The 25,721-nt window shown below is 47.6% G+C and overlaps 2 protein-coding genes across 2 annotated transcripts in view; one reads left to right on the plus strand and one right to left on the minus strand.

Annotated features, from left to right (window-relative positions):
• Pigu (phosphatidylinositol glycan anchor biosynthesis class U) overlaps window positions 1-20,757 on the plus strand; it is a 96,950-nt gene extending 76,193 nt beyond the window's left edge. The window contains exons 10-12 of the mRNA XM_050151135.1: window positions 1,417-1,541; window positions 6,958-7,100; window positions 19,972-20,757. Of these exons, the coding sequence (XP_050007092.1) occupies window positions 1,417-1,541; window positions 6,958-7,100; window positions 19,972-20,085 (382 nt within the window). The 3' untranslated portion in view covers window positions 20,086-20,757. The remainder of the gene's footprint in view (window positions 1-1,416; window positions 1,542-6,957; window positions 7,101-19,971) is intronic.
• On the minus strand, window positions 20,544-22,164 carry Map1lc3a (microtubule associated protein 1 light chain 3 alpha). The gene is made up of 4 exons (XM_050151141.1): window positions 21,930-22,164; window positions 21,567-21,622; window positions 21,376-21,482; window positions 20,544-21,101 (listed from the first exon to the last, which is right to left on the minus strand). The coding sequence occupies exons 1-4, from the start codon at window positions 21,967-21,969 to the stop codon at window positions 20,939-20,941; spliced, it is 366 nt and encodes a 121-aa protein (XP_050007098.1). The 5' UTR covers window positions 21,970-22,164; the 3' UTR covers window positions 20,544-20,938.
• Window positions 22,165-25,721: the final 3,557 nt, after the last annotated feature.

The following is a 25,721-nucleotide window of genomic DNA, read 5'->3' on the forward strand; positions in this document are numbered from 1 at the left end:
CGCGGCGGGCACAGGAAACAGGCGCCCCCCCCCCCCCCCCCCCCCGACTGTCGCTGCAAGCAAAACACAGGAAGCACCAAGGAGAGGAGGTGGTGTTATTAGGAGCTCTGTAGACACACAGCTCCATCACTGACTTCATTTTCCTTACCTAGGAAGGAAAGGAGACAGGAATCTACCCAGAGGGCTGGCTGTGGTGCTGTGAGGATCGTCTGAGATGATGCAGGAAAAACTTTTTACAGAATCATTATAGAATAAAGGGCTCAGGGAATGGGAGCCATGGCAGTTCATTAATTTAAAGTCAGTTTCAGCTGTTACTAGTTTAAGGTCCCAACAATTCCACTCTGAGGCAGTCACGGTAGCTGCCTGTAATCCTAGCACCTAAGAAAATAGAGGCAAGAGGATCAGGAATCAAGAGATTCCTGTCTCCTGTCCTTCCTAGGTAAGGAAAATGAAGTCAGTGATGGAGCTGTGTGTCTACAGAGCTCCTAATAACATCATCTCCTCTCCTTGGTGCTTCCCGGGTCTTGCAGTGACAGTCAGGAGAGGGGGGGACTGGGCTCATTCTATGGTGGCCCTCTGAGAGCACAGCAAGAGCTAAAGGGAAGTGAGTAAGAAAAAGCCAAGGTTAGACTCAACTATGTAGCGAGTTGAAGGCCAACCTGTGCCACATGAGACCCCATCTTAAAAAACAAAAGAGAGAGCCGGGCGGTGGTGGTACACACCTTTAATCCCAGCACTTGGAAAGCAGAGACAGGTGGATCTCTGTGAGTTCGAGACCAGCCTGCTCTACAAGAGCTAGTTCCAGGACAGGCACCAAAGCTACAAACAAACTCTGTCTCGAAACAAAAACAGAGAGAGAGAGAATGAATGAATCCTGGCCCCTGAAGAGCTAAAGATGCTGCATGTAACTTTCAGTTCTCTTTCTGGACACTAAGGGTGTACATATTGCTCTGACCAAATTGTCAGTGAGCAAGCCATCAGCTAGCAGGCACTACCTGTCTTGGGCCCTGTTGCCAAGAGCCTTTGCTGGGAGAGACTGCCTGATTTCTCTAATAAGCAGTCATTTAGGCTGCTAATAAGGAATGCTGACTTAATTTGCTTTCTTGCTTTGGTTCCTGGGGGCCAGGCCCAAAGCTGGTAGATAAGAGGTGGCTATTGATGGGCAGTGTCCCTGTAAACTGGTTTGCTGGTGTTTGTCTCGTCTTTCTTGCCACCTCTGGGAATTTCTTGATCTCTGCATTTTTCTGCTCTGCTAGTGGGGCCTGGCCATCCATGCCTTGTGAGCAGTAAGGCAGCCTTTGCCTGAGTTCCCCTAGGGAGTACTTTTGGTTTGTAGAATGGGGTCAGGAGTCTATAAGAGTTGGACTGGTCCCTGGCTAATCTTTCTGCATGTTTGTCTTCCCTGCCCTGCTCCAGGGAGCACCCCATCTTCTTCATGTTCATCCAGATTGCCATCATCTCTATCTTCAAGTCCTACCCAACTGTGGGAGATGTGGCCCTCTACATGGCTTTCTTCCCTGTGTGGAACCATCTTTACAGATGTGAGTAGTTTGACTCTCTTCGTGGGGTGCCTTCCAGTCCATCTAACTCTTGGGCAAAGCAGCTGGGAGGAGGGAGCTGATGAGCATTTACTGGGTGCCTGCTGTGCTGGCAGCCCTGAGAAAGAGAGGCAGTATGTGTGCTGTGCCCCTGTGCCCCCTGGTGCTGAGAGAGTGATGAAAAGACAGATAACTACCATCTATAGAGCACTTGTCTGCACCTGGCCATTGTCAATCATTAGCTCATTTGGTCTCTGCCTCAGGCTTTGAGGTAAGAATCTCTTTTATACAGATGAGAAAACTGAGGTGCAGAAAGGCAGAGCCACTTGTTCAAGGTTCTGTGACTGCTGTGGAAGATTAGGATTGACGCCTAGCTCTGGGAACCTCGCCTTGATTTCTGTATTGATGACCATGTCCAGGGCGTATTCCGATAGAGTGGCTACTAATATACAGAGACTAATTTTTTTGTTTTCTCCCTACTCCCAGCTTTCTGAAATAGGTCTCACATAACCCAAACTGGCCTTGAGCGCACTGTGTAGCTGAAGATGCCCTTGGTCCTCCTGCCTTTCCCTCAGATCTGGGATTCCAGGGGTAACCTTCCATGCACAGATTTTGTTCTTTGTTGTTTGAGACACAGCCTAGACTGTAGCCCTGGCTAGACTGAAACTCACTGTGTAGCCTAGGCTGTGCTCAGGTTAGAAGCAGTCATCCTGTTTTAGCTTCCTGAATACTGAGATTACAGAGTGAGTCGTGGTGCCAGCAGAAACCAACATTTTCATTTAAATTCAAATGTAGGGCGCCACATATGGCCAGTCTTCCTATTGGACAATGGCCAAGTTTCCTACTGGACAAGTGCAGCTGTAGCCTCAGGTTTTGAACACCTGTCTTCCTCCTTCCTACGAAGACCCTTCTCAGTTCTACCCATCTCAGAAGTGTTCCAGTCTTTCTGTCGTTTGGGCCCTTACTCCCCCCCTCCCTTGGTAGTTCTTTTCAGGGTCTGGAGGCTCCCTCGGGGCTGGTATTCTTTGCCTTAGTGTTTCTGTCATCTGCCATGGGCTCTGGCACAAAACTGTCAGGAAGGGCTTTGACGGCTGTCCTTGAAGGAAGCAGATCCCAGTTACCCTACCGGTTCTCTGTCTTCCAAAGGGAGGGGAGTTGTGATACACAGCCAAGTGTCAGAAATGAACTCCAAGTGCAAGCTAGTTTTGTTGTTGTTTTGGGGTTGTCTGGGTGTCAAGCAGGAAGTGAAACTGACCAGCTGCAGGCAGGAAACCTACCTGAAAGTGTAGGCCCCAGTGTAAAGGTAAACAGCTAAGTGGGCAGGGCCAGCCCAGGCCAGGTGTGACTCTTGGGCCTGGTGGCGTGGTGACCAGCTTGAGCTGAGAGGAGGCAGCATCATCCGCTCATGACATCCTCGTTTCACAGACGAGAATCACCCAGGGATGAATCATGAGGCAATCAGAGTATATGGGCATGCCTTGGTCTGTGGGAGGGCAGGGCTTCAGACACGAGTCTTTCCCTCTCTGAAGCATGTTGTTGGCCTTGCCCTCGACCCTGCACAGAATACCGGTCCCTTCTCAGAGGTGTTATGCAGCAATCTCACATTGCTGAACTCGGTCTGTCGACTGACTAGAACTTGAGTCTGTGTCCCGACTTCCCAGGCAGCTGTTTCAGCCTTTCTGAGCCTCTGACTTTTCCTTTTCCAACCCTCAGCTGAAGAGAGCATCCTGGTGTGGGTCCTTAACCCCAACACTTCAAAGGCTGAGGCAGGAGGATAGAAAGTTTGAGTTTAGCCAGAACTATATAAGGGAATTCCAGGCTACGTAGGAGACCCCTCTTTCTCTCTCTCAAAGAGTATCTTTCATGGGTATTTAAGTCTGGGAAGGAAACATTTTAATATAATGAGTTATCAGTGATAATTAGCCAGGGCTGCCCTACACATTCTCACCGTCAAAGCTTCAGACTTAGACGCCAGAGACATTGAAATAAATATATATATTTTAATACTTGAAATAAATTGTTTTATGCCCACAGGGATGATAAGGCAGAGAAGGAGGAGGGAGTTTCCAGAAACCTGGATGATCTAATTGACTCTTAAGTAGAGGCTGTTGCTAATTGGTTGGGCAAGGAGTTTAGAGACACAGCTTATCCGAAGTTCCTGTTCAGAGTAGTAGCTGTCAGTTTTGCCCTGTATAGGGACTGCTCATGTTTGGAGCACCTGTTTGGGGCTTGTCATCTATGAGTTATTATACTCACTTATGAGTGTCTTCTGGGCTTTGGGACCTCTGAGTAGACTTTGTCTATTCAGGTTTTGTGAAGTCTTTTGTCCTAGTCAAATATAGGTAATGTTATAGGGTCCCATTGAAACACTAGCTGATCTCCCTGATCCTACCTCACCTCATTTCTTGTATTGGCCAGTGCCCCAGGTATAACTCTCGATCACACCAGGTGGTGGTGGCACATGCCTTTAATTCTAGGACTTGGGAGGCAGAGGCAGGTGGATCTCAGAGTTCCAGATCAGCCAGGGCTACACAGAGAAACTCTGTGTTGATAAAAACAAACAACAGCAACAAATAAATAAATAAACCTCAGTCACTCGCTTCTGTAGCCTTGGGTTAGGATGAGTCATGGGGATGCATACTTGTGGTGTTAGAGAACAGCCTGCTGGCAGAGCTGGTGCCAGCCTGCAGTGGTCCAGATGCAAAGCCAGCTACTACAGGGCTGGAGTTGAATGTGTGCTGTATTTCTTCTTGTTTTTTTTAAATTAATTATTGTATAAAGGTAAAAGAATGTTGATTAATATACAAATAAATCATAAGCATTGTGCTGTAAGTTCTCATTTATCTAGGATGTAATTTAAGAAAAAAAATCTCTTTGACCTTTGAAACCCCTGATTCCCTCTATGACCCTCCTAATGAGACCAGATACTTTAAGTGACATTTTATTTCTGATTGTCTGAGGCTCAAGGGGGAAAGGGCCTTGTCAGAAGTTCCTGTTCTTCAGTGTGGTGCCACAGATTGGATAAACAGCCCCGTGAATGTCTGAGGAACTTGACTCCATCTGACCTACCAGGTCTGATGAAAGGTGTAGGCCTTGGTCATCTCTGACACCTCTGGGTGCCTGGAACAAGCTGTCCTGTGCCCCAGGTCCACAGTTCCATCTGCTCTGGCATAAGCTTTAATCTCCCAGCTTTCCAGCCAGCAAGAGTCAGTAGCAGTTCCCTGTTCCTGCAAAGGTCACCACTGGCCTCAATCCAACTGGACGCTAGCGAAGGTCTTCCAAGCACATTGAGAAGTCTTTGCAGCTCAGAGGCTGCATTCATAACCTCTTTCATTTTTGTACCCAGTCTCTTTTCTGTCACCCCATTGGAGCCTCTATCTCTGACTGGGTCACAGTGCCAAGAACCACTTGGTCTACCAGGCCCTACAAGTTTTATTCTAGAAATAATACATGTGCTTGTCAGTCAAGGTATTTATAGAGGATGAGAAAGAACCACTGCGAACTGAAATTTAGAATCGCAGAGTGGAGGAGTAAGCAGATCCGTTCTCCTGTCTTCAGTCTCTAATGCTGCCTCATGATAACAATATAATAATGTGTAGGATAAACATTGCTTTCCCTGAGGAAGAGTCACAAGCTTCCCTGGCAGGTTTCAGGAGACCTGAATCAGGCTTTGGCTTGTTGGTGTTGACCATTTGGACTATGGAAATTCCAGACTGGAAAAGGCAATTGTTCAGGCCTCCAGGCTAGTGTCCAAATTATGGGATTTCCTAGACCACTAACGTTTGAAAAATGATTTCTAAAACTTTTTATTTGGTGGTTCATGAAACAATCAACTATCAATATTTGTCTCCATTTTAAATGACTTGTGTTGATTCAAGACTGGGTCTCTCTGTGTAGCTCTAGTTGTCCCAGAACTCACTGTGTAGACCAGGCTGCCTCTGCCTCCTGAGTGCTAGATTAAAGGGGTGACCACCACACCCAGCTAAAATGACTTTTTAAATACTAATAATAGCAAAAGAAGTTTCTGACCCTTCTTTATAAAGAGTGAACTATAGCTGGGCATGATGATATATATTTGGAAGGTGGAGGCAGAAGGAGCAGGAGTTTAAGACTGTCTTATCCTAGGCTACATATCAAGTTGACGGCCAGCCTGGCTATATGAGTTTCTGTTTCAAAAAACAAAATCAACCAAGCAAACACTTAGCTTTAAAAATAAATTCAAACTACTTTGTCCTGTTTGTCCACATATTAGTGGTGATTCTATGGCAGACTGTTACCCAGGAGACTTACAAAACCATTGCCTGGGCTGTACCCTAGGACTCCGATTTGATCTTGGTGGGACACTCCTGTTATTTGCAGCTAGAGCATAAAATTATGTTATCCAGTCCCCTTTCAATGTATGAGCTTCTAGACAATGTATAGTGTTTCTGTGCAGTGGTTGTAGAACTGAGATACATGACCTGGATTGTCTTCATTTTGTAAATCCCCAATTTTCTGGGCATGATGGCACACACCATTAATTCCAACACTTGAAAGGTAGAGGCAGGCAGATCCCTGGTACAACCCCAGCCAGGATAAAACTTGAGGAGCCTGATTGTCCAAGTAGTTCCTAGTTCTATGATTTCAGTCAGAGACAGGCCATCCAGGGCTATATAGTGAGACCTTATCTTTAAAAACAGAGAAAAAAAGAAAGAAAGAAAGAAAGAAAGAAAGAAAGGAAAAGAAAAGAAAACTGAGTCTGAACCAGTGAAGAAGTAGGAACAACACAAAATGCTTATATGCATAAAAGAAAATAAGTTAATTTAAAAATGTGGCCTGTTGTGGTATGCACCCAACATTTGGGAGGTAGAAGCAGGAGTATCAGGGGTTCAAAGTCATCTTTAGCTAGTTTGAGGCCAGCCTGTGCTACGTGAGACCTTGGTTTGGGAGGATGGGAAGAGAGATTTGTAAGTCATCTGAGGAAGAGTAAGGGTCATTTAAAGAGCAATACAAGCACATGAGCCAGTGCGTTTTTACCGTGTGGGCCATGGTCCCATGCAGATCCACTTGGAACTCTAATCATGCCGGTTCTGCCCCGTTCTCATCCATGAGACCTCATGGCCGTGTAGTAACCCAAGTGGTGAGGTTGGAGAGTAAAGAGCAGAGCCTTCATGAAATGGCCTCACTGTTATGCCTGGAAGCACTCACGGGAATGCTGACTGTGACTAGTTTTTAGGCAGACAAGCCTGCAGGTGAAAGAAAGTCTCCAAATAGAGATTTCCAGTGGTGATGGGCATGGGAGCCATTGACCTGGGTCGGAGGTTTGCCTCCGAACACGGTATCTCTGGGCGTGCGCTGCCTTTTTGCCGTGTGAGCTGCTCCCTGTCCTGTGTGGCTGTCGGAGAAGGAGTGATGGGCTAATGGCCATCTGTCTTTGCAGTCCTACGGAACATCTTCGTCCTTACCTGCATCATCATCGTCTGCTCTCTTCTCTTCCCTGTCCTGTGGCATCTCTGGATTTATGCAGGAAGTGCCAACTCCAATTTCTTTTATGCCATCACGCTGACCTTCAACGTTGGGCAGGTAAGAGTTGAGGATAGCACAAGGTCAGGGGTTCTTTTTGAGTCAGCTGAGACCCTGTTCCCATCTTCTAGTTTTGAATATGCAGTGGGGAGAGCTCCTCTGTCATAGGGTAGAAGGGATGGGGAAGTGAACAGTGTAAAACTGAATCTGTTGTGCATGTATTGGGTACCACACTGAGTGCTGCTCCACTGAATCCTTACAACAAATCTAGAACAACTGCTATCCATAGTTTACAAATGAGAGACTGAGGCTCTGCACTCGGGGTCAGTGGAGTCAAGAAACAAATCCAGGTAAGGCGTAACTTCAGAGGCACCCCGCTCTTAAAACTGTGGCTTGTTGGCACTGTCAGTAGGCACATCAAGTGAAGTGTGGTGAGGAGGTCAAGGGGAAGCAGTCCTGTGATTTGAGGACAGCAGAAGCAAAGGCAGGGAGATGGATTGGCTGTTGGGTGAACAATAGAACGAACAGCAGTGTCTTATATAGCCCAGGCTGGCTTCAGAGTTACTGTGTAGCCAACAGTGACCTTGGTCTTCTGATCCTCATGCCTCCACCTCCTGTGTTTTCACCACTCCTGATTTATGCAGTGCTGCAGATAGAATTCAGGCCTTCCCGGATGTTCAGCAAGCATTTTAACAACTGAGCTACATCCCTAGCCTTTGGTTTTGTTTTGCTCTAAAAGAATTTTTTTGTTTTTGTTTTTCGAGACAGGGTTTCTCTATAGCTTTGGAGCCTGTCCTGGCACTAGCTCTTGTAGACCAGGCTGGCCTCGAACTCCCAGAGATCCGCCTGCCTCTGCCTCCCTCCCAAGTGCTGGGATTAAAGGTCTGTGCCACCATCACCCAGCGAGAATTTTTCTTTAATGTACATTCGTGTTTTTTCCTGCATATATATATATGGATATGGTGAGAGGATGTTGGATTCCCTGGAATTGGAGTCACAGATAGTTGTGAGCTTTCATGTGGGTGCTGGAGACTGAACTCAGGTTCAATGAAGAGCAGCCAGTGCTTTTAACCACTGAGCCATCTCTCTAACCCCAAGCCTCCATTGTTTAATTAGTAAAAGGATTCCTAAGTCTCACTCCTAAAGATCTTGGTTCAATATGAAAAACAAATTCAGAGGCTTGTACTTTTAGCTACCTTTCTTGGAGGTCTGGAAAGTCTTTGTGAAATCATCTATATCCTTCCTAAAGTTCCCTTATTCAGTCTGCCATGTTCTTTTATGTTAGACTCTACCCTCATAGTTGAAGTCTTAAAAGAATCAGTTGTACTGTTGATCATTTTAGTGCCATTGGCATAGGCAGGTATCCCCTGAATGGGTTGGAGGCAGAGCTGTTTGGAAAGACTAATGGTATCAGAGGATAGGCTCAGGGAGCTATTGTCTCCAGGATTAGCAGTTTGGGCAGGAGTTTAAGCTTTTGCTAGTGAGTTGCTGGAACTGGTGTTTCCTGTGTGGATGTCGTGGAGAATTTACATCCAACCCACCCACCTTTGGTATATGAACAGCAAGAGAGGTCTCAGCCCTAGTGGTGGTTTCTGGTGGTAAATGAGCAGCATCTCTACCCATGTCCTACAAGGGCAGAAACCTATAGGATTCAGTGTAGTGTCTAAAATAACCCTTCTGCTTGCCAGAACTCCGTCCTTTTGCATATATCCCAGGGCTTGCATGTGATGATCTTGGACCTGCTTCGGCCTCTAGGGAGGTTGGTGAACTCCAAAGAAATATTCCTCAGTCTTGACTCTCTAGTTTTGCTCAAGAAGTGGAATTGGCAGTGCTTATGAGGCATCTATGGGATGCTGCCTCTATGATAGGAGGCTTCTTAATACTGGGAGACGGTCTGCACTCCTCAGGTGCCATCAAAAGCAAGAGAAACCAAAGACAGTAGGATGATGTATATTGGTGGCTGAACTGCAGAGAGCAACCAAGTTCTTGGCGTCATTTCTTACCTTTAAAGGTTTTTTTTTAATTCTTTTTTGTTTGTTTTTTAATATTTATTTATTTATTTATTTTGTATACAGCTAGCCAGAAGAGGGTACCAGACCTCATTACAGATGGTTGTGAGCCACCATGTGGTTGCTGGGAATTGAACTCAGGACCTTTGGAAGAGCAGGCAATGCTCTTAACCACTGAGCCATCTCTCCAGCCTGTTTGTTTGTTTTTTCAAGACAGGGTTTCTCTGTGGCTTTGGAGCCTGTCCTGGAACTAGCTCTGTAGACCAGGCTGGTCTCGAACTCACAGAGATCCGCCTGCCTCTGCCTCCCGAGTGCTGGGATTAAAGGCGTGCGCCACCATCGCTGGCTTCTTACCTACCTTCTAAAGACACTATTTCTATTTCTCTCTCTCTCTCTTTTGTTTTTTTTGAAACAGAGTTTCTCTGTTTAGCCCTAGCTGTCCTGGAACTCTTGCTGTAGATCAGGCTGGCCTCAAATTTAGAGATCCGCCTGCCTCTGCCTCTGAGTGCTGGGTGGGATTAAAGGTGAGCACCACCACTCCAGGCCTATGTATTGTTGTCTGTGAGTGTATGTAGGCGTGTGTGGTAGATATGTGAAGTGACAAACATAAGCACTTTAAGCTGCTGAGCCACCTCACTGTCTCTTAGCTAGCTCTTCCGTGGCCTCCCTTTCCTTCCCCTACCATGCTGTCTCTCTCTTGTTGGACCATGAACTTCTTGAAGGTAGGGATCTACTTCTTCCCTTGTAGGTCGCCAACTACCAAGTCAGTGAGAGGCACAGAACAGTGTTTAGAAAAGTATTTGTTGAACTGGAGAGATTGCTCAGTGATTAATAGCAATACTGCTCTTCCCAGCACCCACATGGCAGCTCACAACTGTCAGTAACTTCAGTTCCAGGGAATCTGATATCCTCACATAGACATACATGCAGGCAAAACAACAATGCACATAAAATACATAACTAAAACTTTAAAAAATAAAAATATTTGTTAAATGAATGAGTGAATAAATGAGCACACCAAAGGTAGCCAGAGAAAATACCATGTGGTTTGTAGCCGGATGTGCATAACTGGTGAAGGAATCTGGTAGGAACAAGATGGCTTCCCTGTTGAGAGGCCAGACAAAGGCCGGAGGGACTCAGAGTAGTAACAAGAACCAGGAAAAGCTGGGTGATACCTAAAGTGTCTGATACCTATAATCTCAGCACTTGAAAGGCTGAGGCTGGAGGTTCCTTGGTTCCAAATCAGCCCAAGCTCCCTGGGGTAAATCAAGCTAACCTGTACATTCCAAGACCTTGCCCCAGGGAGGGAAAAAGTGAGGAGGGTGTGAGGGAATGAGAGGGAAAGAAAGGTGGAGGTGAGGTCTCACATCTGACTGAGGTCAGTATGTAGTTGTCTCCGTCCTTTTCCTTCCAGCCACATCTGGCCTCTTATGTCCTGCACAGCCAAGTCAGGTCCTGCTTCTGTGTTGGCATGTTTCTATTAAGGTATCAGGCATCTGGGGACATGTGCTCCTTCCCAGCCTGTTCTTATGAATATCTTTCTAGCAGGGAAAGGTATTTTCCTCTAGCCTCCTCTTTCACTCCCTGGTACATGCAGATAAGAGCTATTCTGTGTGCCAAATGGCAACAGATGCCAAATGGGTGCCCAGAACCCAGACCTCCATTGTCCAGATCAGCTTGTTTATACAGACTGCATAGAACAGCTTGACCTATTGAGTTCATGAGGAAAAGGATCATGCCCTATTACAGAATGGATATATGTATATTACTAGTTACCCCAGCAGGTACTCCAATGACTAAGGCTCTGTTCTTCTCTTGAGGGCCATTAAATATTTTTCATCATGTGGTAAGTTCACATCATTTGGTAATTACCATGGCCTCAGAGTCAGTAACAGGAAATGACCTACGTAAACCATCTAATGAGGCATGTGTGCTTGTGTGTGCATGCGCTTGAGCGTGAGAGAGAAGACTGAAGTCTACTGTTTGACTGCTTGAGGTCTCTTCCAACTCCCTCACTGCTGACCTGCAGCAGGTGATTTAACTTCTTTAGGTTACAGTGTCTTAGTCCCAGATTTTAGGGCGATAATTCCCACCCCATAGTGTGTAGTAGATTTGCCTGTGGGTCCTATTGTTGCCATCAGTCACATGCTGGCATGGGAAATGTGGAGAATAGTGTGCTCTTTAGATTACACAGCAAACTTCCAGGGCAATGCTCAGTTCATAAACGATGAGATGAGAAAGAGACAGTCTCTTTTTCTTTCCTATTGAAATTTCTAGACAGGGTCTCATGTACCCAGCCTTACCCCCAGCTTTCTAGATAGCTGAAACTGGCCTTGAATTCTTCATCCTCCTGCCTCTACCTCCCAAGTGCTGGGATTATAGGTATAAAAATTGACCAGTGATTTATGTACACACACACAGACAGACAGACAGACAGACACACACACACACACACAGCTCTCATGAATTTGTCTTTCTAAAAGAAAAAGCGAAAGAGTCTCAGACACCCTAAATAAATTTAAGAACAGAGAACACAGGTGAATTTTACTTTAAAATTATAATAGTGGCTCATTCTTAAGGAAGGTTTACAGGGAACAGGCCCATGTAATCTGGATTATGTGCTCATTTGGCCTTCTGAGCCTTTCTCCATGTATTTACAAGTATCATGTACTCATGGAGAGTTTGTGTGTATATGTGTTCATTATGATGGAAGTATTTTCTATTTTCCCTTACTAAAACATCTTGGCTGGATAGTGGTGGCATATGCTTTTAATCTCAGCACTTGGGAGGCAGAAGCAGGCTGATCTCAGTGAGTTCGAGGCCAGCCTGATCTACAGAGGGAGTTCCAGAAAGATTCCAAACTACAGAGAAACCCTGTCTCGAAAAACCAAATAACTAACTAGATAGGTAGGTAGATAGGTAGGTAGGTAGGTAGGTAGGTAGGTAGGTAGGTAGATAGATAGATAGATAGATAGATAGATAGATAGATAGATAGATAGATAGATAGAGCGAGCGAACAGCTTGGTCATCTTCTTTTGCTCTATATGAGAGGAATCTCCTGATTGTTTACGTCTTGCAGGAGAGATCTCAGCATGCTCCATCCATATAACTACTGTTCTCTGTAGCTCTTTAGGTGAATGAGACATAGGAACCCACAGTCTGGAGAGAATACAAGTAAACAAGCAGGGCAGAGCAGTGTGATGGGCTCACCGTGGGGCTGGGAGCGTGGAGCCAGGACTGTGGATGCTTGAGAAAAGTGGCTTCTAAATGTAGTTCTGGGGAACATACAGGGTCCAGCTGGGTACTAGGAGGAGCAGGAGGAGGAGGGGGGAGAAAGAGAGAAGGGATACCCAAGGGAGAGGGTAGCGCTGCGTGTTACTAGTGGTTGTGTAGCATTGGTTGTGCTTGCTGACAAAGAATGGGAACATTCCAGGGTTGCAGTGGTCAGAACTACACGGCCCTTAGGGACCTCGCTATGCTGAGGTTAAGGCTGAACCATTAGTTCTCAACCAAGGATAAATGTGATTGGGTTCAGACTGCCAACTGTATGCTGCCAGAAAGAGAAGGGGTTGTGAGCGCAGTTCTGGTGTGGAGGAGGCTGCTGTAATCTGGGGAGGGGCTGTACTCTTCGTTTCTTGAGTAGGAAGGGGGCTGTGAGGACTCGGTATAGTGTTGAACAGGAATGTTTTTGAGAATCGAAAGGACCAGGTAATAACAATTGCTGCTCTGGCACCAGTCTGCAGTCCTACCTGGTAACAGTGACTTGAAGCCCGGTTATTTCGCTGACTTTTTCTTTGTTTTAGAGACAGGATCTCTCTCCTCTAGCTCGTGCTGGCCTCAGACTTACTAAGTGACTGAGAATGACTTGAATTTCTGGTCCTCCTCTTTCCACCTCTCAAGTGCGGGGTTTGCAGGCCTGTGACACCACTCCCCCTTTCCTGCTGATTTGCTCTTTAGAGTTGGAAGGTGAGGCTCCGTCCCCTCCCTTGCAGGGTCTGTTTGGCCAGAGTGGGTAGGCCAGCGCTCCACACTCAGCTGCCAGCCTCCTTGGCTTCTACTTGTCTAGACTTCAGGCTGCTGGCCAAGGAAGCAGCACTTGGCCCACTGTGGCAACCAGCTGAAGTCCTCCAGAGTGTCAGTGTCTCCAGCAGAAGGAGGAGGCCTAGGGAGTCAAGACATGCTAAGGTGATCACATCAGTTTCCAGGAGCTGGAGTCAAGAGGCTCCAATTGGTCAAGGTGGATAACCCAGTTGACTCTGAAGTCTCAGACTTACTTTGCCTTTTCTATGAAGAATCTGGTAGAGTAGCAGATCTGGGAATTGGGGAGCACCGCCCACAGAATGCTTGTTAGGGCATGGAGTATCAGCCAGCCTTGGCCAATTTGAGTGCCAAGCTAGGAGGTGTAGGGTGGAGGAAAGAACTCAGATTTTTGGATGTAGACAAGCAGGGCTGATGATATAGCTCGACTTTGCACTCACCTGTGACCTTGGGTTATAAACGGACCCCAGTCTGGGAGTTGTGATGTTCCTAAAGGGACTGGCCAGGTGCTTAGAAGATCTTTTTATTCTCTCTCTCCTGTTACATCTGCACTGAAGCGTATTCTGAGTCTCATTTCAATTTTGTGACCCTGGTTACCTCATGAAGTCTCCACTACAGCGTGGAGAAGAGCAGGTCCTGGGTACTTTATGATTGCCAAGGCCTGAAGGGTAATGCCAGAAGCCTAAGGACCAACACGTGCACCCAGAATATGAGCCCTGTACCAGGCCAAAGGCTCTAAAGCTGTAGCAGATGCCACCCCGTTGGGGGTCATATAACTGAGCATAGGGTTCTTATGGGGGCAGGTGGAGCAGCAGAGGCTTCCGTCAGTGTTTGGAGGCATGATAGCTCTGAAGATACCGCAGGAACCGGGTGTGGTGCAGAGCTTGTGAGTGTAATCTGAGCATCCAGGGGGCTGAAGCAGGCAGATCGCACTGAGTTCAAGCCAGCCTGGTCTACATAGTGAGTTCCAGGGCAGCCTGCCTCAAAAATGAAAAAGCAACAAAGAGATCCTTCAGGGTCCACGAAGCTAGATAAGGAAGACACCCTCTCTGTCCTCCCCAGCCCTGCACTCCTGATGCTGTGTTAGTACACTCCTTTAATCCTAGCACTCAGGAGGCAGAGGCAGGTGGTTCTGTGAGTGCAAGGGAAATTGGTTTACCTAGTGAGTTCTAAGCCAGAGCCACATAGTGAGACCCTGTCCAAACAACAGCAAAACCAAAAACAAAATAGCCAACAACAACAAAATGGCTGTGTTGGGGATCAAAGGAGCCTTATAGGAATGTAGAAATAGCATACAAGCGAGAGGCTGGGTGATCAGCCACAACAAGCAGGGCAGCTTCCAAAAACAGGCAGAGGGACAAGCATGTTCTTGGGCCCCTAAATCCTAAGTATAGACTAGGGAAGACCACTCTGGTGTGTAATAAACTAGAGCTGATTGCTCTCATTTTATACGTGAGGAAAAGGAAATTTAAGGAACAGAAAGTCGGTTACTGACTTGCTCATGCTTTTGTTATTCCCTGCTCAACTTTCTCCTGCTCAGAACAGGCAGAGAAGGACTGTGGGTTTGCAGCTGTTGAGCAGGGTGAATTCTAGGACCTCTGGGAAATCCCTTCTTCTTGTAGTCTTACTGGAAAGTCCCAGGCCCAGGCTTTCCTCTGAAAAGGCCAAGCTCCAAGCTAGCCTTCTATCCTTTCCCTGTAGCCATGGCACCCTCCCAGAACTGAGGACAGTTCTGTGTGCCGAAATGAGTAGGGCCCTTTTCTACACTTTATTATGCAAATTTGACGCACTGAGCACTCATATGTCCACTACAAAGACCCTATCAGTGACATGCTACAGTACTCCTTGGTTACAAAATCCATCCTGTAAGCCATCTTTTATTTATTTTATTGTTATTTGGAACTTACTATTTTGGGCTTTTTGACTAGGGTCTCCTAGGTGCTTCACCAACATGCCCTGTTCTTTTCTGTGTGTGTTTGTGGTGGGGTCGTGCACATGCCACGCATGCATGTGGGCAGAGAAGAGCTTCTGGAACCAGTTCTCTCCCACCATCATGTGGGATCTGGGGAGACACTCATGTCATCAGTTGGCAGCAGGTGCCTCAACCTTCTGAGCCATCCCATCAGTACATTTCCTGCTAAGTATGTCAGCTTTTACATCATTGAATAGAGTTCAATATTTATTTTCACTTAGACAGTTAACATAGTTGAAATTTTGGGTCTTTCACATATTTGTCAAATCCACCTTTTACCATTTTTGCTTTGAGATCAAGTTTACATCCTTGGGATGCCTGGAATTCACTCTGTAGATCAGGCTAGCCTTGAACTTGAAAAGATCCCTCTGCCCCTGCCTCCTGAATGCTGGAATTATAGGTATTCTTCACTGTGTCTTACCCACCAAAATGTTTTTGAGGTTCATTGTATTCTCACATACAATAAATAGTCCACATGGAAGCTGGAGAGATGGCTCAGCATTTAAGAGCACTGGCTGTTCTTCCAGAGTACCCGAATTCAATTCCCAGCACCCACATGGCAGCTAACAATTGTCTGTAACTCCAGTTTCAGAGGGTCTGACACCCTCACACCAATGCACATAAAATTAATTTAAAAAATAGTCCATATGTACCAGACTGGGTCTAAAATTCACTTGTTGCCAAGGATGACCTTGAACTCCTTGACCCTCCTGCCTCTACCTTCTTGCTAGGTAGTAAATGCCAGAGCAGCTTAGATTAGATATTAAGACCCTGTCTCAAACAAACAAACTAACAAAACAGACTGAGAATATAGCTTTTGGAGCCTGTCCTGGAATTAGACCAGGCTGGCCTCAAACTCACAGAGATCTGCCCGTCTCTGCCTCCCCAGTGCTGGGATTAAAGGCGTGCACCACCACCGCCTGGCTGTTTGGGTTTTTTTTGAGGCAGGGTTTCTCTGTGTTACTGTTACCATCCTGGCTGTCCTGGAACTGGTTCTGTAGACCAGGCTGGCCTTGAGCCCAGAAATGCCTTCTTCTGCCTCCCAAATGCTGGGTCTAAGGCGTGCCCCACTGCTATCTTGATACAGCTTTCAAGTATCTTGATACTTGCTTAGTATGCAAAAAAGCCCTAGATTCAATTCCCAATACCACATAAAAATATATGGTGGCACATACTTGTAACCTCATTTGGGAGGTAGAATCGGGTTTAGAAGTTCAAGGGGATTCTTTGCTACATAGTTGAGGCCAGCATGGGTTTCAAGAGATCCTGTCTCAAAATAAAACAAGTGGAATGGTGCACACCTTTAATCCAAGCAGTACAGAGGCAGAGAGGCTAGAGGATCTCTGAGTGGAGGCCAGCCTGGTCTGCTTAGAGAGGCTCCCTCTCAAAACAAACAAAAAACAACAAAAACAAACAAAACCCCAACAGCCAAAAAGACAATTGTTTTTGTTTTTGTTTTTCTCTAGATAAATCTAGAATTTGTGGAATTTGTCTTGGAGTCGTAGAGGGTTGCAGAGATAAAGAGAAATCCTATATATCCCACTCTTTTCCTGTGTTAACAAATTAAATTGCACAGAACTTTTATTAAATTAAGAACCCACTCTGGGACATTACTCCTAACTGAATGGGAGTCATGTCTTCTTCGTCCAGGACCAACCTAGAGGACCATGTTATACTTGGTTGGGTCTCCCCAGTGTCCTCTGCTCTGCACCTCATCTTTATTTTTCAGGTCCCCTAAGGTTGGTTTGTTATCAGACTGAGACTTGTTCTCTTTGTTTTTAAAGAACCCCCGGGGATGGAGAGATGGTTCAGCAGTTAAGTACACTTGCTGTTCTGGCAGATAATCCCAGTTTAACTCCCCCTATCCCACTTGGTTACTCACAACCATCCACAACCCCAACAGACACACACGTGGCGCACATATGTTTATGCAGGAAACATACAGACACACACGTGGTGCACATATGTGTATGCAGGAAACATACAGACATACACGTGGTGCACATATGTGTATGCAGGAAAACTGTAGAGTAAAATAAATAAACCTAAAGGAAAGAATCCGCAGGCCAAGCTCCCTTCTGTCAGAATGTCACCCGTGTGATTTCAAGCTGATGCTAACTCTATGCACTTGATTTGCCATGTTTGGTTTTGGGGTTTGTTTTGAAATAGTCTCACTCTAGCCCAGGCTACCCTGGAACTTGAAGAAATCATCCAGGTATAATGCCTTTATTCCAGCCCTCAGAGGCAGGGTATCTCTAAATTTGAGGCCAGCCTAGAATCCATCGAGAATTCCAGGACAGGCAGGGCTACATAGAGAGACCCTTTTTTCAAAAAATCTAAAACAAAACAAAAAATTTGTAGTAATCCTCCAGTCTCCCCTTCTAAGTGCTGGGATTACAAGTATGTGCCACCGTGCTGGGCCTGAATTTTAATTTTTAGTCGAAGTAATACAGGAATGTGGTGCACAGAATTAAGGCTGCTCATATGGTAGGAGGTGCTTCTCTGTAATCTCAGCACTAGAGAGGTGGGAGCTGGAGGATTGAGTTCAAGGTCGTCCTCTGCCGCACAGCAAGTTTGAGGCTACTCTGGGCTTTTCAGATCCTGTTTCCAAAGGAAACAAACAATAAAAAAACAAAAACAAAAACAGCTGCTCTTAAGGCCCTACAGTTATTTCTTTAGGTCAGGTCCTTTTGAATAATGTGTTTAATATTTGTATATTCCCATATCACATTAGATTGGATCCTATAAAATTGCCAATATTATTATTATTGGCTTTTTGTTGTTGTTGTTGTTTGCTTGTTTTTCGAGACAGGTTTTCTCTGTAGTTTTGGAACCTGTCCTGGAACTAGCTCTTACAGACCAGGCTGGCCTCAAACTCTGCCTCCGGAGTGCTGGGATTAAAGGCGTGTGCCACCACTGCCCAGCTTATCGGCTTTTTGAGATGGGTTTCTCTAAGTAGCCCTGGTGGATTCCCGTAGACCCAGGCTGGCCTTGAACTCAAAAGACCCCACTGCCTCGTGAGCACTGGGATTGAACCATCATCCAGCTATTGCCAACATTAATTTGCAAGACAAACAAAAACTGTTATTCCCAGATGTGTCTCAACCTAATAACCTAGTTTGATTTGCCTTCCTTTGACCTAGCCAGCTCATCACCATGGGACAAATTGTGAATTCTGAATTTCACGATTTCACCTACCCTGCCACAGGAACTGGGTTTCCCTTTCCCAGACAGAACATCTTGGGGTCTGGGTGAGAAAGCCCCAGGGCTCAAGGTCAGTGATTGCTGCCTTCACCAGGCTGGCCAAAGACTGCCTGGTTGCTTGCTAATATGTTACAGAACCCTGTGTCCTTTTGTGGCCGGGGCCCACAGCACATCACCCTCCAGGTATGGCCTTGGTCCAACAAACTGAATGCCTTGAGCCTCAATTTGTTTCTTTTTTGTTTTTGTAGTTTTTCGAGTCAGGGCTTCTCTGTGTAGCTTTGGAGTCTGTCCTGGAACTAGCTCTGTAGTCCAGGCCTGTTTTGGCTTCCTGAGTGCCGGAATTAAAGGCATGCGCCACCACCGCCCAGATGAGCCTCAATTTCTCTACTAGTAAAATAGACCATTAACCTCCCAGTGAGATAATGTCCATCCAGAGACTATCAGTGCTTTTGGCCACCAGGGTCTTTGTAGCAGCTCTTCTGCCTTCAGAAAAGTCTATTAGCTGCAGGACAGGGCTCTGGAGACTTACCTCAACCTCTGATCTGCCCCAAGACTCTTACTCAATGTTTGCCACATTCAAGGCCTGTCTCCCCATGTGAACTAAGAGGTGGTTGCTGCTGGTACTGCAAAAGCTTTTGAGAACTGTGGTGTCTCCGGTAGTGCCTGCCTTCTTTGGTGAGGTGGGGCACTCCCATGTCAGCTCGTTAGTTCAGTCTTGGCATGTTGGACTGAATAGGGTTGCAGACTTTGGGTTAAGAGTGCAAGTGAGACAAATCCTGTTCCTCTCTGAGGCTTTATTTAGGGGAGAATGAACTGAGATTCCCGGCCCCTTTTGATTTTGTGGTCAGACTGAGTTGTGGCAGATAAATGTCACAGCAGCAAAGGCTGCAGGGTTCATCCTTAGCAGAAGCAGTATTACCACAAAGTGTCACACAGTAGTGTGAAGTTGCAGTCTGAATGAGTTTATGTCAGCAGAGAGGTTAAGCGGTTAGGACCTAGGCCAGGGGTAAGAGCCTACAACAGAGTTGAAGAGTGGACAGGTATTTAGATGATAATGCAGAGGAAACCGCAAAGACCCTTGGTTAGAAAGGCAGTGCAGGAAGTGATGTAACGCGCAGCAGGGACCAGGTGCAAGGACCCAAAGCTCAAGGAGTCTGAAGCACAAGAAGCCTTTGGGAGAACTCAAATCAAGTAGTAACATGATCAGATTTGTGGTCTAAGCTCCCTCTGGTACAGGACAGGGTTTAAGAGCAGGGAACCCTGGGAAGTGGTTTTGTTACTGTTTAGGTGACAACAGTGACTTTGTTGGGGATTGTTACAGGGATGGGTGGAATTGTATGTTTTCAAGGTAGAATTGTGGGCTGTGTGTATGGGAGAAATGAGGCAGTTCTGTGTCCTGAGCCCCTGGAGGCTGGATGGGGAGTGCCTGTGGGAAAAGACAAAGTATATGCACTGTTTCCTAGAACACTGGTCTGGATTCCCAAGGATGGAAGTGTAAACAAGGGAGCAGAAGGTAAAGTGCAGGCAGCTGCCAGGTGGTCAGTAAGCTCTTTCAGAACTAGGTACGTGCCAGGAGGGAAAGAGATCCCCGGGTAGGCTCACAGATTGGGCTTTGATGGGAGGTGCCAGGCAGGAACTGTCTCAGCCCACAGGGGCCTTACTTAGTAAAGTGTGCCCCAGGACATCTCATTCTCTCTTCCCCTGCCAGATCCTGCTCATCTCCGACTACTTCTACGCCTTCCTGCGACGGGAGTATTACCTCACACATGGTCTCTATTTGACTGCCAAGGACGGCACGGAGGCCATGCTTGTGCTCAAGTAGCCCTGGCCGGCACAGGGCTGCATGGACAAGAGGGGGAGGGCCAGAAGCCAGGCCATCCTTCATCCAGAGTTGCCAGCAGGCAAGTCCTGAGGCAGAAGAGGTTCAAATCCAGGGTTGCACATCCCTGGCACCAAAGGGGACTCATAGCTGGCCACAAGCCCCATGGGGAGAAGCTAGGAGCACCCCAGTTGGACTCTGCACAGGAAGGAAGGGGGAAGCAGCAGGTGAGCAGGGCTTTATAGGTTGTGGCTAAACTTAATAAATGTGTGGGTTTTTCAGTGGTGTTGTTCTGATGACATCTATTCCTAGAGTGGGGTGAGTTTGGCCCCTAATACTGTATGACATCCTGTACTAAGCAGTAGGTTTCTGGGAACCCACAAACCCTGACTGACACAAGTGTGTGGCCACAGTCACCTAGCAGCCCTCCCTACTCCCAAACAAGCAGCTGGAGGCAAAGGGCCAGGCAGGCCTGAGCAATCTTTATTCTGCTGAGGAAATGATCACAGATCCATACACCATGTCAGGACAAGGGGAGCCAGCCTTTCAGGGGTGGGCAAGTTCTGGCAGGAGGCAAAAGCCTCAGGTGGATGAGGGACAGGTGGGCAGACAGGCAAGGGGCTTAAAAAAAAAAAGAAAACCACAGAGCAGGGGTGCTGCTCCCCACTCCCAACCCAGCCAGCACCCTAATATGACTGGCCCAGGGTATGGTAGGCTGGCTGGTGTCCCCTACCTGGAGTGGGGGGGGGTCGCATCTCTGCCTAACCCACTAGGGACTTTTTCAGTTTAGGAGCCAGGACCTCCTTGGAGAGAGCCTGACCAGAATTCCCAACCACCCCCCACCCTTACTCCTGACTCAGAAGCCAAAGGTTTCTTGGGAGGCATAGACCATGTAGAGGAATCCGTCTTCATCCTTCTCCTGTTCATAGATGTCCGCGATGGGCGTGGACACGCTCACCATGCTGTGCTGGTTCACCAGCAGGAAGAAGGCCTGCGTGGGGTTGAGCTGCAGGCGGCGCCTGCGGAGGCAGGAGGCATGCCAGGTGAGGAGGCCGCCTGCTGAGGGCCTGGGTGACCCACCCAAAATGGTTCTGAATCTTCACTTTTCGTCCACCACAGCCCGGGCTCTAGCCCTCACCTCTTTAGAAGTTCACTCCAACCCGACCTTGACCTTTCCCAGCCTCCTAGAAGGGGCCGGGTGCCCTATCTCCCGTCCCCTCGCCCCACTCCACCCCTTCCTAGTGGAACCTGGCCCCTACCCCACCCAAGGCCTTCGGGAGGCTGCCCACGCACCGGATGATCTTGACCAACTCGCTCATGTTAACATGGTCTGGGACCAGAAACTTGGTTTTATCCAGGACAGGCAGCTGTTTCTCACCCTTGTAGCGTTCGATGATCACCTGGAGCATAGTGGGCGGGGGACTCGTAAGGCAGGGGCGGGACCTAGTAGGGCAGGGCGTGGCCAGCGGGGGCTACAGACTCACCGGGATCTTGCTGGGGTGCTGGTCGCGGATCTGCTGCACCTCCTTACAGCGGTCGGCTGTGGACAGCACTCAAGAGTTAGGCCCCGCAGGGCTGAGGCCTCCCGCGACTCCGCCTCGCCGTCCCGAGGGGCGGCTCCGGGCCCGCCCCGCCCCAGCGCCCGCCCCCGGGGCCGTCGGCCCCACAGCCCTCAACCGGGGACGCGGTAGGGAGGCGGGCGACCCTGCCAGGCCTAGCGGCCTCCCCACCCGGGGTCCAGCCGGCCGGTGCCTGACGTCATGGGGCTGACGTCACCCGCGGCAATCGGGGCCGGCTGGCACCCCCATCCCTCGGTCCCTGCTCGCAGTTCGCCCCCAGGGCCTCACCGAAGCTGCGCCGCTGCTTGAAAGGCCGGTCGGAGGGCATGGCGCGGGCCCGGCGGGGCGCGCAGCCGGAGCTCCGGGGCGCGCGGCTCAGGGATGTGGCTGCGGTTCGGTGCGCCGGGGGCTCCGGGGCTCGAGCTCAAGGGCTGCAGGGCTCGCGCTGAGCCTGGTGGTGGCGGCTGCGGGAGGTAACTCGCCTGGGTGACGTCAGGTCACAACATTCCTTAAAGGGGAGGCCGGCGCGCAGCTCCCATTGGGCCGACGGAAAACACGCCTGCCCGGACCTGTGACGCCACGGCGCAGGCTGCCCGGATTCCCGGCGCAGGTCGCGAGGGGGCGGAGCTCCGGGCGCGTCACAGCGTTGTGACGTCACGGTTGGCGGGCTTGTCTCTCGGTCCCCCAGACTGAAGTTTTCACCTTCATTTCGTCGCCTCCAGTTCTTGGACACCGTGCCTTCACCGAACTTAGCATTAGAGGTCAAAGATGGTAACAGAGGTGAGGCGAGAGGGGGAGTGGAACACCCAGGCTTTTTAAAGTTGTTATGTGCCTGTGTAAGTGTACGACGCGCGTGCGAGTGCCCGCGGAGGTCAGACGACAAAGTTGGATTTCTTGAGGCTGGAGGTAATACTGGCGGTGATGGGAACCGAATTGAGGTCCTTTGTAATAATTGCCAGAGCTGTTAACTGCCGAGGCATCGCTCCAGTCCTGTCCCGGACCCCTGTATCCGTCCGTCACTCCTCCGTCCCGCCGGCTTTCAAAAAATCCTGAAACAGCCAGAGGAAGCATAGTCTTCACAATGCGAGGTTGGTAGGCGAATTAGATAAAGCAGGAGAATAAAGTCACTGAATGGAGTGTGTATCCGAAGACGCTAACCAGACGATAGAGAACACACAGAACTGACAACATACAAAGTGAGCATTCACAGGGAGAGGAGTCCCTTGGGAGTGGAAAGAAGAATGATCTAGGAATGTTACTCAAGGTAGAGTACTTTCCTAGCCTGTGTAAGGCTTAAATTCAACTACCCGGGTTTTGCGCAAGGTGGGGAGCACGGACATGGAGAGGCAGTTTTAAAATTGATTAATGCCAGATGTAGCTCATACTTATAATCATAGCTCTGTGGGAGTTTGAGACAGAAAGATGGGCTAGAGTTGAGGTAAGGAAGAAAAAAGGATAAATTTACAAAAGGCCATTGTTTTGGGAAAAAAGGATGTATTTCAGGAACAGTGTATAATTACATGGGAGAAGACGTTAGATGAAAACTGGTAAATTGATAGATATATAAGTAAACTAAGCAGGTAGTTAATATAGAGAAAAATAGTACTGTTGTGAGGTACAAAACAAGTTGCTGGGGGCTGGAGAGATGGCTCAGATGTTAGGAGCACTGGCTGCTCGTCCAGAGGTCCTGAGTTCAATTCCCAGCAACCACATGGTGGCTCACAACTATCTGTAATGAGATCTGGCGCCCTCTCCTTGACTGTAGGCATACAAGCAGACAGAGTACTGTATACGTAATAAATCTTAAAAAAAAAATAAAACCAAGTTGCTTGGGTCACAAGAATATTCCTAGAACAGAAGAGAGCAGTGGCGCTAAGACTGCTTTAGGGAGGCTGCCCTAGTCCTAGCACTCTATAGGCAGAGGTGGGTTGATCTCTGAGTTCAGTGCTGGCTTGGTCTAGATAAGGAGACTCTGGGTTTTTTGTTTGTTTTGTTTTTTAAATGTCCTAGGACGCTGGATTTGCGTAGAAGTAGAAGTATATTATTGCCTGCTTGGCCAGGTATATATTTCAAAAACTAAAAGGGGAGGCACCTAGCTGGCACTGTGGATAAGAGTGCTTGCCCTCCAGCATGAGGGCCGGAGTTCAATTTCCAGGATCTGTTAGAGCAAAGAGGCTGCCCTTGCCGAGGAAATTAGCCAGGCCTTATTTCCCTAAAATGCTAAGCTCCTAGCTACAGGTTAGGGAGGATTGGTTTCCTAGTTGTGGCCTTAAATCCTATTTATAATCCTATTTATTTAGTGCCTTCACTATGCTAATCTGAGACATTCCCCCTAGAGAAGAGTTCGCTTTCGTTCTGGGGTTGCTGCTGGCTCTCTGTGGCATTCCAACTTCCCTGTGGCCAGCAGACTGAAGTCTGTCTCAGGGCATCTCTCTGCTGAACCTGCAAAGAGTTTTTAATGATAGGAGAACACCTACAAGCTGTCCTCTGATCTCCGCATACATACCGTAAAAAGAGAAATGTAAAAATAACACTTAAAACAGGAGGGATCATTAAGAGAATAGAAATGTAAAATATGGTTCAAATACAGAAGGAAGGGGTGGGGGTAGTGAAGGGCACTGAAACATGGAAGCCAGAAGCAGCTTATGAAGGGAAGTGAATAGGACAGTAAATAGCACAAAACCAGAGCTGGAGAAACCTTACATTAGTTACATTCACCCATGAAAACACAAAATGATCTCTTGGTCGAGTGCTTGCCTCGAATGCAGAAAACCCTGGGTTTGATCCCCTCCTTCACATAGGTGGGGTGCGGTGGCACATGTCTATAATCCCATATTATCTGATTGGCCAAGAAAAGTAAGAGGAAGGCTATAGTGTTTACAAGAGGAAAGAATAGGAGCAGAGGTGAATATATGTATGAAAATGTCAAAGACCAGTTTCTTTGTATACTAAGTAAAAAATAATAAAATCAAAATGTGGGCCAGTGAGATGATTGTGGGTACAGGTGCTTTCTGCCAAACCTAACCACCTGAGTTCAATCCCTGAAACCCATGTAGTGAAAGGGGAGAACCAGTTTCTGGTGTGAATACAAACAATTCAAAATAAATGTTTTAAAAATAATCAGGGTACCAAATGTAATGTGGGAAAGGTGCACAGAAAACAAGAAGGTGCTGACAGACAGTCACTAAAGTGTTAGTGGGTCCCTACGAAGCAATGGAATCTTTCTCTAGGAAGAGGTAACACTGAACTCTGTTCTGAGCTTAGGAAAGGCTGAATGTTGAGGTGCTGTCTACCTGTAATCCTAGCATTTGGGAGGTAGAGGCAGGCAGGGAAACCAAAGGTCAAGGTCAGTCTGGACTGTGAGATCCAGTCCCAGAAAAAAAAAAAAAATGCTGTGATCCCAGGACTCTGGAGACTAAAGTCAGAGGGTTACTGTGACTTCAGAGCCAGACACTGTCCCAACACATGAGACTCACTTAAACATCTTGTTAGAGTAGAATAGACTCTGACCGTGAAGCGGGGAGCAGACATCATCAAAGCTCATTGAAGTGACGGGGTTAAAGGTTTTAGATTTTTATTCTCATGGTTGTACTCAAGTCTCTGGCAACTTCTCAGTTCTGCAGCATCCTGAGGGGCAGCCTTAGCCTGAATGGCACAGCATACTACAGTCAAGTTTGAGTCATGACATATTGGCCCAAAGGCCTCAGTTTGCTCTTGGTAGAGAGCTATGTCCCATAAATAGTGTCATGGGAGATTGAGTGTTCTTGCAGCCAGGAAGGGCAGCTGGGAGAAGTGGGTCAGCCTTGGCCCTGTCTGTTGTCAGACTCTTGTCCTAAAGGTGTGCCTTGATCTGCCTGACACACCTGTATGCTGCTTCCCTCTAGGCCTCATACCTTTGGTCCCTGGGCCACCCTATTTCCCCAGAATTCAACACCCTAGCCTCCTCAAGTTCTCTAAGTGAAATGTCCCACTGATGCCTTAAACTTGACCGGTTCCGGTCCAGATCTCCCAAAATGTACTCCAAACCTCAGTCATTCACAACAATTTGCTCCCTACCTTTGAGATATTTGTTTTTTTTTT

Source organism: Alexandromys fortis, unplaced genomic scaffold (assembly GCF_014885135.2).
Source record: "Alexandromys fortis isolate MF-2015 unplaced genomic scaffold, M_Fortis_MF-2015_v1.1 scaffold_27, whole genome shotgun sequence".
Lineage (NCBI taxonomy): Eukaryota > Metazoa > Chordata > Mammalia > Rodentia > Cricetidae > Alexandromys > Alexandromys fortis.